The following is a 16271-nucleotide window of genomic DNA, read 5'->3' on the forward strand; positions in this document are numbered from 1 at the left end:
TTTGTTTTCACATAGGATGTGAACCCCGTTCTCCTGGGTGAAAGTCCGGGGTCCGCCTCGCTGTCATTCATAATTATTACAGCCACTAGAGAGTGGAGGAGGACCGTCTCAAACGTAAATATGGGTCGTTTTTTGCTGCCTCTACAAACAACCTATTGGATCTTTTTTGATGGGAGAACATTGTGAGAGTTGCATTTAAAGCCATCTCTGTATTTAGCGTAATTAGTTTATGATCAGGTAAAAAGAAAGAGAATTTTAAAGTTAGTTTAAGATACGTTTATGGCAAGTAGCTCATTATGCTAATTCCTCTAGTTGCCCTATATGCAACTTTTAGCAACCAAACTTAATCTAATCTGCTAAGTATACAGATTACATTTTTGGGTTTTATAATAGACCATCCAGTTAACCCATTTAGGCCTAAAACGCCTGTAAAACCTATGGGCAATTTTAAAATAACCCCCTAAAACCTGAAGTTTCCCTGGAAATTCAACAGAAGTGTCAACGCCTACTAAATAATTCATTTTCCAGCCTCTATAGCAGATAGAAATGAAATTCAAAAGTATTTGAGAGCTTTTACCTGTGGCTTTCATGAGAAGTTGAGGTTATTTGTCCAAAACTTCAATACGTTTTTTTAAAAATAATTTATTTTGTGACACTCCCACATGTATTCTGATGCATTTCATTGGCCAAGAGACCGAAAATAGGTGGAAAAAACTACAAATACTACAAAACGACGTATCCGCTTTCCTGGCTTTAATGGTAGAAATTCGGTAATGCTTTCCCAGCTTAATTGGGTTATTCTTCTTTTCAGAAAAGGCAAGACAAGTAATTGTCTGAAGGGGTACAGGACTGTAAAACGTTTGGGAATTAAACACTGCTTTATTTAATCTTAAAACCTTTTTTTAAGCTTTAAATGGTGACATAAATGCAGTTTGAGAGGCTATCACATCTATAAAATTTGATGTCAGTGGTTCAGTAGGTGAAAATGTATTAGCTGCTGGTCATAAATGGTCCAAAACTTCTTTCCCTTTGAATATCACCGTGTCTAAAATGGCCTTGTAGGTATGAAAGGAACTCTCCACTGGTCAAAACTCCTCAGAACTGGTCCAAAAACCTTCACTCCTGCACATCATCACTAAAGAGTGACGATAATGGCTGTGAAATAACACTCTTCCCTTCTTTAAGTCCTCCTTCATCTTGACCCTCCAGTTGACCCGGCTCCCTCTGGTAATTACAGTTAATGCACAGCACCGCTGGAGTGTGTTAAACCGACAATACAGAGAGTCTTAGACAATGTAATTCTGCTGTTAGAGATGCTTTTTAAGTGATCAATAAGAATTAAAGTGTCATTGATTTCACGGAAGTGAAGTACAGAGTTTAATGATTATAGTAAGTCTTAAGTCTTCATGTCATCACTGTAAAATCTTTAAAATGTCAACTTCTCTGGAAGATAGATTGCCAGATTCTTTTCTTCTCTTCTAAAGCCAAAATGTTTGTGCAGATGTGCAATTAATGCCATTGGGCTGAATATAAGTTAAAGTGCTTTGACTTTGATACTTTTAGTACATTTTGATGCTGATACTTTTACTTTAGTAATGTTTTGAATGCAGGACTTTGACTTGTAGTGGAGTAATTCCACACTGTTGTATTAGTACTTTTACCTAAGTAAGGGATCTAAATTAGTTACCTTCCACCACTGGTATAGCTTAGTAGTCATTGGTGGAATGTACATATACTCAAGTACTGCACTTAAGTGCAATTTTGAGATACTTGACTTTATAATTTCCATTATATCTAACTTTATACTTCTACTTCACTACATTTTAGAGGCAAATATTGTACTTTTTACTTGAACTAACTCCAGATTTAACATAAAAAAACATGATTAATTTAAAAATGATTATGCATTTTTATAATTTAAACAAATAAATGCATCAATAATACTAATAGTACAGAAATATTTTTAGAATATATAAAACAATCTGAGTGGGGCCATTCTGCATAATGAGTACGTTTACTTCGATACTTTAAGTACATTTTGACGCTGATAGTTTAAGGTTTCGAATGCAGGACTTTTCACAGTGTGGTATTAGTACTTTTTCTTAAGTAAGGGATCTAAATTAGTTACATTCCAACAGTGGTAGTAGCCTAGTAGTCAGTGGTGGAATGTAACTAAGTACATTTACTCAAGTGCTGTACTTACATTCAATTTTGAAGAACTCTACTTGATTATTTCCATTTTATCTAACTTTATACTTCTACTCCACCACATTTTAGAGGCAAATATTGTACTTTTTTACTCCACAACATTTAGCTGCCAGCTTTAGTTACTTTTCAGATCAAGATTTAACATGAAAAACATTTAGATACATTTCAAATGAGTATGCATCTTTATAAATTAAACCACAAAACATCATAGTAAGTAGCCAAATTTAGCCCTAACATGACAACAGTAAAATGCTGCTTTCATAATTGCATCAATAATAATAATAATAATACAGGAATATTTATAGAATATATAAAACAATCTGCCATTCTGCATAATGAGTACTTTTACTTTTGATACTTTAAGTACATTTTGATGCTGATAGTTGAAGGTTTTGAATGCAGGACTTTTACTACTAGAGGAGTAATTCCACAGTGTGGTATTAGTACTTTTACTTAAGTAAGGGATCTAAATTAGTTACATTCCAACACTGGTAGTAGCCTAGTAGTCAGTGGTGGAATGTAACAAAGTACATTTACTCAAGTGCTGTACTTAAGTTCAATTTTGAAGAACTTTACTTGAGTATTTCCACTTTATCTAACTTTATACTTCTACTCCCCCACATTTTCGAGGCAAATATTGTACTTTTTTACTCCACAACATTTAGCTGCCAGCTTTAGTTACTTTTCAGATCAAGATTTAACATGAAAAACATTTAGATACATTTCAAATGAGTATGCATCTTTATAAATTAAACCACAAAACATCATAGTAAGTAGTCAAATTTAGCCCTAATATGACAACAGTAAAACACTGCTTTCATAATTGCATCAATAATAATAATAATACAGGAATATTTCTAGAATATATATATATATATATATATAAAACAATATGTCATTCTGCATAATGAGTATGTTTACTTTTGCTACTTTAAGTACATTTTGATGCTGATAGTTTAAGGTTTTGAATGCAGTACTTTTACTACTAGAGGAGTAATTTCACAGTGTGGTATTAGTACTTTTACTTAACTAAGTGATCTGAATACTTCTTCCACCACTGCTGGTTAAATTCAGTAAAATATCACATTACTTTTTCATATAGGCCTGCCCTTGTGCCAAGTTAATATGAAAATAAAGAAAATAAGATGAGTTATGGGCCTTTCAATGTTTATTAATGAATTTAATAATCATGATTGTGTGTGTTTTTTTCGTTAGTTGGCTCCTGGCCTCCTGTTGCAGAGTTAGTCTCCCTGCTCTGAGTGTTCCTGTGACAGACAGGAGGGTGAACCCGCGGGTGTGCTGGTCCAATGGGCAGCTCCACATCCTGTCTGACTGAACTGGGTGTAAACTTTGAGTCGAGGCGGAGAGAAGGAGCCACTACAGCGGACACTACAACAGTGCTGGGACTCCGTCTGCGAGACACATACTGGTGCCGCAGAAAAGTTGGATTATTTCTGGTGTTGAGGACAGAGAAAGAGAGGAGAGTCTGTCTCAAGAACAATGTCTCACGGAATTATCTGGATGTTTCCTCTGTGATGCTCTGGAGAAACTTTTACTGGACGATGTTTTCGCTGCTTTTGGGAGCTTTTCCATGTATGAAGTATATGTTTCTCTTTCCCCATATAGGCCATTTCTTCTTATTCCAATGCCTCCAATATTTATACCGTAGCTGGTAATTAACATAATCTTGCATTCCTGTTAATTTTCGACGAAATGAAGGACAACACGGACTCCGGATTGCCACCCAAACGCAGATTTTTTGGCACTTTATGAATGCAGCTGTAATCACCCAGGGGAGCCTCAAGTACTTAAATGGGTCCATCATGAGAACGAGACAATCAAGCTCCTTTATGCCTCGAGATCAGCTGCAGTTTCTGCACATTGTCTGTTATGAATAGACCGATCTCCAATTGAGCCACTTCACTTTGGAGATTTTTCGATTTTCGATTATACAGCTATTGAAATTAGGATGCGCCGCTTTCTCCCCCCTCTCTCTCTTAGCTTGGTGGCTCGGTTGCCTTTTCTTGATTGCCAGATGAAATTGACACTCGGGTTGCCACTTAGCAAGCGAAGCATTTCAATCCAGCGCTAATTGCAGATATAGTGCCATCCTTTCTTTTCACTGCGGTTTGATTGCATGGAAACACAGCCTCCTAGTGCGCACAAGAGAAATGATCGATCATATATAGGAGAGGTTTTCTTTTTTTTCTCCTTTTTTTTTTTTTTTACTTCTAATTGCATCAAAATTTCTTTTGTTGCCAGGGTTTAAATGCAGGAGAAACTGTTATTCGTTGTTTTGGACCGGATATAGTGTGGGTTGGGGCAGAGATGCGTAATGCGCAGAGCAAGCTCCATCTTCTCTCCAAATAGGCAGCGTTCAAGACCCGAAAATGGTGAGTCACAAACATCTGGACGAGTTTGCTTTGCAACCTTTTGATTTCTTTGTCTTTTCAGTCTGCGTAAAGGTTCTTTGATTCCTCTTCTTCCTGAACTTTTTTTTTTACATGCAGGATAACCTCCGCAGGACTCTGGATCTGGCAGAGGTTCAGGTTTAATCAGGCTCTAAGTGTAACTAAAGGCTGCATGCATGTACGTCTCATCAGGGATGTAGCGCAGAGTGCAGCCGCCAAAACTCCATTTATTTACTTTTAATACGCGGATTAGAGTTTAAATAATGCAACATTTTAGGGATTAATCTTGATGTTGTCAAATATAAATGTAAAATGTTTAATTACTGCGATACATGCATTGTGGACGTTTGTACAAGAATCGTAAATTCATGAATAACGCCTAAAGAAGAGTCAATGGATAGAAATAGAGCCTGAAAAAAATATATAGATTTTTTTTTAGATGTTTTTCAAGGACTGAATCTTTGTGTTTCCAGGTTGAAATATTTCACGGAGGGTTTTTTTGTGTGTTTTTTTTTTTTTTTAAGAAAAAGAAAATTATAAAATAAAAATACAATTTTAAAAAATCTACAAGATACTATGGTTGTATTTTATTACGTTAAAACACTATTTATTTATTTATTAATTAAAAATACTTTATTTATTTATTTTTTACGCAGTCTACGTCGGAGGTGAAGAAGGAGTCCGGTGAATCTAGTCCGTCGGAGGCCGCCTGCCTCTGCTCTCCTCCGGCTGCCAAGAACCAGTGCGCCAGCTGCGGCATGGAGATCCAGGACCGCTACCTGCTGAAGGTGAGGAATAAAAGGAAAAAATATAAATATTTACACTCTCTGAAAGAATAAAAAGTACTCGCGAAGCTTCGGGTAATTTAACCTCCAAGGCTTTATCTTTATTCGGTTTTCAGCTTTTTTAAAATCGTTATTTTTTTCTTGGACCTCAAATTAATCTCGACACGATATGCGCAAAAAGAGGCGCAAAAAAGGGAAATGTGGTGATAATTTTACTTATGCATACAATTTCAATTTCTATCCTCAAGCTTTTTTCTTCCTGCTTTTCTTTCTTTTTCTTTTTTTTTAATCTCTAGACAAACGAAGCTGCACAAGAGTTTTTGACATTTCAAAGAGACAGTCAATGTATTGATTATCGATCACACACACTCAGACGTGCATTAGTCTTTAGGTGTGACTGTATTTTATTTTAAATGTCCACAGGTCAACAACCTGAACTGGCACTTGGGCTGTTTGGAGTGTTCAGTGTGCAGAGCGTCTCTGCGCCAACACAACAGCTGCTACGTGAAAAACAAAGAAATCTACTGCAAACTGGATTATTTCAGGTATTAGATCTGTTGTTTTCTTCTGAGCTCATTGTTTTATAACGCGAGCATTTAAGAAGAGCTACAATCATACAGGTTTTTATTTTTAAGATAATCAGCGAGGTACATTTAATCAAATAAAAGCCTAAATAAATGTAAAACTATTTAGTTTAATAAACTAAGTTCAGTTATGGAGTCACTGCATTTAAAATGATATATTTTAAAATAATGTATAGGCATGAATTTATAATAAAATATTATTGAATAGGATTCAGTTCAGATTTGTCGATTAACTAAATTCAATTTTGCTTATCCAAACTTTTACTTTGAAATGTTAATTTAATTTATTTCGGGTTTTTCCTGCTCGCTTTGTTTCACATTGTCGATGTAGTTTATCCTAAAAAAATAATTGCAACTTCCTCTGCACGAGGCCTGTGACTGTATACAATGAGCTATGGATCCTCCTTGTTGATTTGAGGCAAATTTATTTAACTGCAGATGTCTTAATGGCGTTTGTTAAGTATTTGAAAAACGAATAATAGTCTTTAAAGAAAAAAAAAACAGACAAATGAAAAAGATTAGCGAAGCGTTTTTGTAAATAACCCTGCTCCCCCGACGTCTAACTGCGACTGCGCAGCACAAAATACTGACACTGATATTTTCTTTTCTTTTCTTTTTTTAATCTCCTATTGAATTCCCAAAGTCTTGTAAATGATAATGAACAAATGCTTTTGATACAATGCTTGAGGAGCATCCTTCCTGTTCTGTTTCACATTAATAAAAAGCCTGCAGACAGACAAAACATTTGCATATAAATAACATCATTCAGTATTTTTCACTTGTTTTTAGTAATGCAGGAGAATATTTCCATGTTTTTTTAGCCAGGTCCTGATAAAAAAAAAAACCCAACTAAATGCCAGGAGTGTTTTTACTAAATACTACTCAATATAATTCTAATACTAATAATACTAAATATTTCAGATTTTATCTTTGGCTTTTAAGAGCTAATTTATAAAACACTTGACCTTTACGCTTGAATAAAAAAGATGAATTTGCAGTGACTGATTACTTAAATATTATTCAATCAAGCTGATACATTATCTGACATAATTCAGTTTATTTTTTCTGGGTGTTTTTACAGCTAATTGATCTTTTCGTCCCAAAATCAACTCAAGTTAAACACAATTTGGCTTGGTGATTTTCTCAGTGAAAAATATGTTCTGTGTTATGCTCCATTATGTGCTGAATATATCACAGCAAACCACTAACAAAACCATGTTTTTGAATCTAATTCAGAGTCTAAATTGACAATGAACACACCCCCCACTGCATATCAACAAGCTTTGGTAAACTGACTGCATATTGTTTTGAAATTGCAACACTAATGTACAATATTAACAGCATTACAGGCTATTATTGGGTTTCATCGTCTCATAGAGCCCCTGTATCAAAATCTAGCATAATATGTTAGTTTATTTTGTGCTCACATGGTGGATATTCCTTAATCAAGTTGCCTGAAATCAAATTATCACAAACTAGACACCCAGACTGAAAGATATGCATAGATGCTGTTGGTGAAAAACTGCAGCAACAATAACACTCCTCTGCACAGATAATACAGCAAACTATAGATAGATAGATAGATAGATAGATAGATAGATAGATAGATAGATAGATAGATAGATAGATAGATAGATAGATAGATAGATAGATAGATAGATAGATAGATATACTTTATTTATCCCAAGCTGGGAAATTACAGTGTAGCAGCAGCATTACACACAGAGACAATAACAACACAATTAAATAAAAAGAACAACCTAGGCATACTTCAAGCAATAAAATATAAAAATACAATAAAGATACAATAAAAAATAAAGTGTCTAAAGAAGGAGTATGTATTAAGGAGTAGAATTCCAAATATTATAAGACTAATGAAGAATTATAGTTTTATAGCCTCTCTGGGGTGTGTGGCTGTAATATGAAAGCACAAATTAACAATTAGTCTATTGGGTTTGATTGGCAGATACTCAAAAGATGATGAAAAGGATCAGGATCTTCACCTGCCCCCTTTCCTTCTTCCTCACAGTAGGTTCGGCACTAAGTGCGCCCAGTGTGGCCGGCAGGTGTACGCCAGTGACTGGGTGCGGCGGGCTCGGGGCAGCGTGTACCACCTGGCCTGCTTCGCCTGTTTCTCCTGCAAGAGGCAGCTGTCCACCGGGGAGGAGTTCGGCCTGGTGGAGGGCAGGGTGCTCTGCCGCAGCCACTACAACATCATGCTGGACAACCTCCGCAGGGCTGCAGAAAACGGTAACAGCCGATATTAGCTAACACTCTGAGGGTCTGAGCTTGGATTACCAGCAAAAAGTCAATAGGTGGAACAAAATATTCTGGCAACTCTTGATCACTGGAGCTCTGAAGTTTCTTCTAAATGAGCTTTTTTTTCCACACTGGTTTAAAACAGCATAAATATATTCTGGATGAGCTCAATCCAGCTCTTATTGAGTGAAATATTAAAAGATAATTTTTATTATGAATGCATAATTAAATCAGACTTTAAATATTAGATATCCAAGTGCCTTTTTTAACACAACCAGTATTTGATCTTTGTTAACTATTTGAATTCATGATGAACAGAAGTTGTTTAAATTATTAACATTAGTGGTTCTCAACCCCAAGGGGTCCTTAAAGGAGTTGCAGTTTATTTTAATTATTAAATTTACTATAGAAGGGAACACAATGTCAGTAAGAGTCATAAAAGAGACTTTTCTCATCAGAGATTTCACATCTTCCACAGTTATCTCCTCAAATTTAGTCGACAAACTTCAGATTTTTTTGATTTCTAACAACCAAAATATTTTCAAATGGAGGTCCCTGAAGTGACATCTTATTGATTTTAGGGGTAGTTCACACAAAAAAATGTTGAGAACCAGCTTCTGGTTAACTGTACTTAGAAAAGAGGGACATTTTTTTGGAATTATTTAAAAAATAATCACAGTTAGAAGACAAAACTAAAGGGAGAGAGGAATATTTCGCCCTCAGTTCATCATGTTGCAGCTAAAAAAAAGAGCAGAGTCAAAGCAAAGTCTGTTTTTTGTTTCTATGAATCCTAAATTTCATATCAGCCTTGTTATTTCCTGTGTTGTTCACACTGCTCTAGTCTGCTCTCTGCTGTGCTCTCAGTGAGGAAAACGTGGGCCGTAATCGTATAAATACTTGGACTGTGCGGTTGTTGGCAAGACAACAATTTAATTGTGTTACACGGGTTGTTTGGACAAAGCTGAGCTGCAACAAGATCAGCCTGCAAAAACATATAATTGTTTTGTGTAACTTCACATTATAATGTAATTTTCGGGTGAAGTGACGGTACGTTGTGCTTCTCTTAAAGGCACAGGACTGACTCTGGAGGGAGCGCTGCCCTCGGATCAGGACTGCCAACCAAAACCAGCCAAGAGGGCGCGGACGTCCTTCACAGCTGAGCAACTGCAGGTGTGTTTAGGTGAAGTCATTCGCTGCGTCCAAATCGCATTATTTCACTTTTTGCCCTAATAAATGATGTGCAGTATGCATATTATTGAGATTTTCTACTTCTTCATAACAATGCACCTTCAAATTTTACCTTCTTGCTCATATATCTGTCACAGTCCACTTTCAGTGAGCTGTCATCAGGCTTTTTCCCCAAAAATGACCTCATGTGTTGTTTGTACAGCAGCTTATACGTCCCATATGAAAGTTTATTGTTAGGCGGCACCCTAATCATGAAGGACACCAAGGCAGAAGAGAGGATAACGAGTATAAGGAACGACACAGTCCACTTGGATGGGTCAAACCAACATGGGACTTTGACTCAGGAGCAGTGTCCATGTCCTTTTGTGTAAAAACAAAAGTCAACATTGTTATTTAAAGTTGGGTAACTTAAAGCCCAGGCGTAGCTACGTCATATCAAGCTTTACATCACCTATAACTCCCTGACAAGTAGTTACGTCTTCATTTTTTACTCCTCACCTTAAGCAAGTAGTTTTGTTGTCTAAACTGACCATATCACAACATAAGGGGTGTTTCCATTATAGTTGAATACCCAGAATGAGGCGGGTCTCACTCGCCGAAACGCCCCTAATTTGAATATGAGCCGTCCTGAGCCTTTTGACCGGACTTTTTATGGCCCTGTGGAAGAGCAGGGCTGTTTTTCTCCCCTGAAAAAAGCCTGGTTGCTGATTGGATAGAACGCGAAGCAGGATGTGACGTAGTACTCGACGCCACAACAACAGCCGCCACGAAGCAGTGTTGCCAACTTAGCGACTTTGTAGCTATATTTAGCTAATTTTCAGAACCCCCTAGCGACTATTTTTTTAAAAAGCGACTAGCGACAAATCTAGCAACTTTTTTCGGTGTTATTGGAGACTTTTGGAGACTCGTTCTTACTGTTCTTAATGAGCCGCGGGGCAGCGGCTCGTTAAGAACAGTAAGGACGAGTCAAAGCGGCACGGTCCTCCTGCAGCAGTCTCTCCCAGCTGCAGGAGGGGATGTTAAACCCTTATCGTCCAGTCTGCAAATTGTTAATAGGCTAACAGTTAGCTCTGTAGCAGTACAGTGTGTATGTGCTGCTGCTGCAGGAGGTGTTCACTTAGGGATCTCTGTTTGTTAAACAAGCACCGGACACTCTGTGCACAGTTAGCGATGCCGGTTAATTCACGATCACTATGTTGATGATCAGCAGAGATGCTGTGCATAATTAGCCATGCTGGTTTGTTTATGCGGCAGAAGTTGTGCACAGTTAGCGACTCCGGCCTCAGTGTTTAATCCGTCGCATATGTGATCACGGATCACGGTCGAAACTGTCGCTAAGTGATTACGCAACGATCGAAAAACCACAGGTAACCTCCGGAGTCTCGTAAATCCCTCTGGGGCCTTTTTTGTAATGGAGACACGCTGAGTGAGCGGACATTTGAGAGGGCGTGGCCTGAGACTTTCCCAGCAGCCACTCTTCCCTCTAAAGGAAACACGGCTAGTATCAACGTTTGTGTATGAGGACGTGTTATAAACGCTCCTGTAGGTCGTATTTGAGGGTAGAAACAAACAACATAGTGGCTGTAGAGTCAGTTGATGTGACGTATCTTCAGCTGTACACAGGATTGTGGGCAGTGAGAAAAGCATGCTGGCTGGGTTATTGCAGCAACCGGATGCAGTACATCCTGCTATTTTTGGCATACTATTTATTAGAAATATACTAAAGCTGCTTTTCAAATAGCATATTATCGTCTTTTACTGCAGCAGCCTTTACAAAAGATGTGCTGTTGAGAAAGGCCTACTATTTCATCATAACACTGCACAGTGCAGAGTATCGTAGGTCAGATTTTTTGTATGTAATGGGACATACTAGATCTTTTTATGGCATGCTAAATAGTATGGTAGTATGGGTATTGGAATGCACATAGTGTATTTTTACCTGATGTTGTCTGTTTGTGTATGTGTGGGTTCATTGTGTGTGTCCTTGCAGGTGATGCAGTCTCAGTTCGCTCAGGACAACAACCCCGACGCTCAGACTCTACAGAAACTGGCAGAAATGACGGGACTGAGTAGACGAGTAATACAGGTATAAAACATAAAATTACACTGAGATGCCATTTTAAATGTTACAAACGTGACTCAAAAAAATAAATAAAAACAGACTGGAATCCAATTTTGACAGTACAAATGAATAATTCTCACGCTCTAACTGGTAAACCTTTGTTTTTTGTAAATATTTAATACACTTTTTTTGGATGTTGTATCAGACATTTCAGTCTTTCTGGGTGTTGAAAGACTTTTAACAGGTCATGAGATATTTAGTGGAATAAGAAAGAAGAAAAATAATGTTGTATTTATTCTGGACAGCTCTTTTAAATCTCTCAAGGCCTTTAAAAATTTCAACTATTTGAAAAGGAAAAAACTCAGCCCTTGGTTGAACTAATCAGTTTGTAGACATGCAAACGTGTTATGACATGTCCCAAAATATTGAAGACATTGCTTTGATCCACTCGTATACGTACACAGCACTACACACACTCACATGAGGTTTTTTGAAGGTTGATGTAGATGCCAGCATTTTTTACTAAGCAGATGTTCACATTCTTTTAATTCTGTTGAGCTTTTACAGGAATAACCACAGAAATCCAGAGAATTTCCCCCAGAGTTCATTACTGAGGAGTGGAGTAATCTATGCAAACTCACTATAGTCCTGCTGGTAATCCAAATAAAATGAAATAAAATAAAATAAAATAGCCTTCATTGTCATTATATAGTTAACGATACAACAATCATAATACAAAACAAACAAGGACGTGTGATGTAATAATAAATATAAACATAAATAAATGACCACTGAAAATGCAACAGCGTTATTGATGAGGTAGATAGTATGCCTTGCACATATTAATTGTATTGCACATGCCTGTTTTTTATTGCACATTTCAGCCCCTAAATTAAAGTCTAAACCTCAAATATCCACAATTTTTAAAACAAAAGGGCAACATTTCAAGAGAGCTTTTATTCCATTTATATTGAATCAACTTGTGATCCCTCATATGTTGATGGAAACTAGTGAATTAGACTATTTTTTTTATCATAACAATCGTTCATTTTTTTGATAAAAGCACCAAATTTGGCAGATGTGTTGATAATTATATTGGGAACAAAACTGGATATTGGGCTATCACAAATAGACCATGGTTGCCGTGGCAGCCATTTTTTAAAATGGCTACCAGCAGTTGGTTAAACATTCCTTTCCCTTTGGCCCACATGCAAAAATGGACATAATCTAGATCCTATAGCCCAGAAAACCAAATCAAATACTCACTCACACTTTTACAGAATTTTTTAAAACAGAAGGGCAACATTTCAAGAGAGTTTTTGTTCCATTTATATTTAATCAACTTGTGACCCCTCAGATGTTGATGGAAATTACTGATTTAGACTATTTTTAACCCTTAAACACTTTAATGAAACCCTGGCCAATGAAATACTTAAAGGAAAACCGTTAGCAGCAGTGTCATACTTACGGAGTACTGATTAATCTGATGGGTAAAATCACAAACATATAAACAAATGTAGTATTTTTCCCTCCTGGTTGCTTCATGTTCACATTATCTGTATTTTTTCCACCAGGTTTGGTTTCAGAACTGCCGTGCTCGACACAAAAAGCAGCCTCCTCAGAGCGGCTTCTCTCAGAGCGCTCCGCTGTCCAGGATGCCTCCATCGCTGCCAGACGACATCCACTATTCACCGTTCAGCAGCCCGGACCGGCCGCATCTACTGGCCCTGCACGGATACCTGGACAGTGAGTATGGGGGTCTTCTTCTCACTGCCACTTTGTTTAAGAGAAGAAGAAAACATGTAAAAAGTAGAAAGACATTCACTGTTTTAAATGATTTTACAGTTTATTTAAATCAATTATTTCTGAACTTTTTAACTCCACATTGGTTTGAGCCTGTAAGTGGGCTGTGCTGTTTTTCAGTGCAAACAACAAAAAGTTTGTATATAATTTGTCACAGCTGTAAAACAAATTAAATATGTTCAATAACATTTTGTTTGCACTGTAAAGTGTGCAGGGAAGTGTAAAGTATTATGGAGGATGGATCCCTTCTCTCATGAGGTTTCTTCCTTTTCTTCCCTCGTTAAAGTTTTTTAGGGGGATTTTTTCCAAATCAATGGTCAGGGCATAGAGGGTATTGTATATGAAAATTTGCGATTTGAGATTTGGGGCTATTTTGCCTCCATAACATGTCTTCTTTCAGAGTAATGAAAGAAAACAGCCAAGATACACATTTAGGTGTTAATCTTGCAACATTTTGTCTATTTGTGTCTGTAGAAGTCTCCCAAATTCACCAAAAGTTTGCATCAGATAATACCTCATTTGCACATTAAACATACAATTTCCAAAAAATAATTGTCTTAATAAAATTACCCGGCTGGGGAATTTTAATAGCGTTATCCATTAGTTTCTTTTTTTTTTTTTTACCCTATTGTCTTGTATTGTCTCCTTTTTAAGTAAAAGATCCAAAAGTTTGTGTAAATGAGAATTAGAAAAAGAAAAAAAAATATGATTGCTTTTTGAAGCTGTAGGACTGTTTTGGTGTGTACATGTAAGAAGGCTGTGCAAATTTTCAGTACACATTTTTTTTTATCACAGCTGTGAGATAAATTATTCATGTACAGTAAGATTTTGTTTGTACTCGAGTGAATATGCGCAAATATGCAGGGCAGTGCAAATTATTTTACAGGAGAGATCCCTCCTCTGTTGTTCTTCCTGAGGTTTCTTCCTTTTCTTCCCTGTTAAAGGGTTTTTCAGGGAGTTTTTCATTGTCCAAATCGATGACACTGAATAAAAAGTGTGATTTTGGGCTATATTAATAAATAAAAAAACTTGATTTGAAAGGACTTACAAAGTGTTGAAGGCCCAGACTTGAAACTCTGTTTTGTAGTTTTATACATTTTCATTCTTAATATCTCCTGAATCCCTTTCTTACTTTCGACAAAAATCTGTATCTGGTTTAACTCATCATTTAGGAGTTTTTATCCCTCATCAGCAGCCTTTTCTTAAATTAAATCAACATGCTCACATTGTGCCACAAACTCATGTTGTTTCTCTTATCCTCTTCGTGCAGCTCATCCCTTCTCCGTCCTCGCCGCCCCGGGACACTTGACCCATCCGTCCATCTCTTTACCACAGCTTCCCATCAGCCGCTGACCTCCTGCGTCTCCTTTTTTTTTTGCGTCGTCACCACCCTGATGTTGTGAAAAAAACAAATCCTTTTGGGACGTACTGTCAGTATTCTGCTCTGTTTGGGAGTCTAATCCCCCCGGGGTGTGCAGGACTTCTGCGATCTGTTTCCAATCAGTTGGATTGTTCTTCGCTGTGAGACTGCTGAGCTAAACTTGTCTTTTAAAGACAGCAGACTGAGAAATGTCCCGCCTACATGCCAACATGGGAGTTTTTTAATTTTGATTTTTTTTTTTTCAATGATGCAGAGAAGAAGACCACTTTAATTTTATTTTTTCTCTTTTTGATGGGACACAAAACATTGCATCAGGTCAGGATTTTTTTCCTTTTGTTTACCCACTCATACAAGGTATTTGAATGATATTGCTGCAATAAGAAAAAGGCGAGTGTTGTAGCAGTATTACAGTAAAACCTCAGCATTTGTTTTGTATTGGTGATGAGCACATTTGCATCTTTACTGTTGTTTGTTGTTGTATTTGTTGTCAGAAAACTCTTATTTATTCAACTTCACTTTTAAAAAGAAGCACTTTTAAATGTGTCTTGAAATGGAATAATTCAGTGATTGTACATTGTAAATAATGCTACAGTTTAATAAAAATGTATCAGAGCTGTTATGAAAATGTTAGTGTTTGAATAACTGAGGATCAGGTTTGATTTACGTGTGCAGAGTGAGCAAGAGGGAGAGTGTTTTTATGTGTGTGTGTGTGTGTGTGTGTGTGTGGCTGGAAATGTCAGGACAAACACGTTTTAAAAGAGAAATGTGAATGCATCTCCACATTATATCAGAGCACTAGTATTTTTACACTAAGAGCTACAAAAATCAAAAGGTCGCCTGTCAGAGATCAAGTACCTTCAGTAACCTATCATTCAGAGCAATATCCTGCGACAAACCTGCACATCATCTCCAATTTACGTGCTGTACTTAACAGGAAATGTGATCAATCCTGCTGTGAAAGCGTGTGCATTGATCGGGCAGCTTGTTGGCTTTTTATGAGGCCTTTTAACACAGATTATCTACTGTTGTTACATTGATTGACAGCACTTAAGAGGCTGCCATGTGAAGAATGAATGGGATACTGTTGAGTTAAAGGATATCATTAGATCTGGATTTTCCAAACGGGATCTATGTGCCCCCTTTTTGTTTTTCTTTTTCACCACAAAAGTGTTTGAGTGTGCCACGCCCATACATTTACAGTTTCACAATCCTGAGAGCAACCGGCACCGATACATGATTTTTGATTCCGGACGATACTGGACTTTAACAATTTTTATTTTTTTATTTTTTACACAAACGCATAACAAACACAAAGGATCCCTTGAACATTTTCTTTTAAGCAATAGCTCGACATTTTGGGAAATATACTTATTTGCTTGCTTTTAAAGAGTTAAATAAGACCAACAGACAAGCAGTTAGCTTACAGCTAGCCTGGCTCTGTCCAAAGGTACAATTATTTTTTTTTTTGTCATGGCCCACACTAAATTACTAACTTCACTGTCATAATTTAATTCATATGCCTGCTTGTTGGAGCCCATAGTGTGGAAAAGCTATAGAATATCTCTTTATATGCATGGAAATCAAACTTTT

General features: G+C 36.9%; 1 protein-coding gene across 1 annotated transcript; it reads left to right on the plus strand.

Annotated features, from left to right (window-relative positions):
* Positions 1-3368: 3368 nt before the first annotated feature.
* Positions 3369-15300, plus strand: lhx6b (LIM homeobox 6b). The gene is made up of 9 exons (XM_059337299.1): positions 3369-3801; positions 4471-4601; positions 5276-5407; positions 5828-5949; positions 8018-8238; positions 9317-9417; positions 11426-11521; positions 13072-13243; positions 14571-15300. Exons 2-9 carry the CDS (start codon positions 4599-4601, stop codon positions 14651-14653), a joined length of 930 nt encoding a protein of 309 aa, XP_059193282.1. The 5' UTR covers positions 3369-3801; positions 4471-4598; the 3' UTR covers positions 14654-15300.
* Positions 15301-16271: the final 971 nt, after the last annotated feature.

Source organism: Centropristis striata, chromosome 7 (genome assembly GCF_030273125.1).
Source record: "Centropristis striata isolate RG_2023a ecotype Rhode Island chromosome 7, C.striata_1.0, whole genome shotgun sequence".
Lineage (NCBI taxonomy): Eukaryota > Metazoa > Chordata > Actinopteri > Perciformes > Serranidae > Centropristis > Centropristis striata.

Coding starts and splice junctions, on each gene's coding strand:
- lhx6b (XM_059337299.1), top strand. Junction 5,408..5,827: donor AGGACCGCTACCTGCTGAAG/GTGAGGAATAAA, acceptor AAATGTCCACAG/GTCAACAACCTGAACTGGCA. Junction 5,950..8,017: donor TGCAAACTGGATTATTTCAG/GTATTAGATCTG, acceptor TCTTCCTCACAG/TAGGTTCGGCACTAAGTGCG.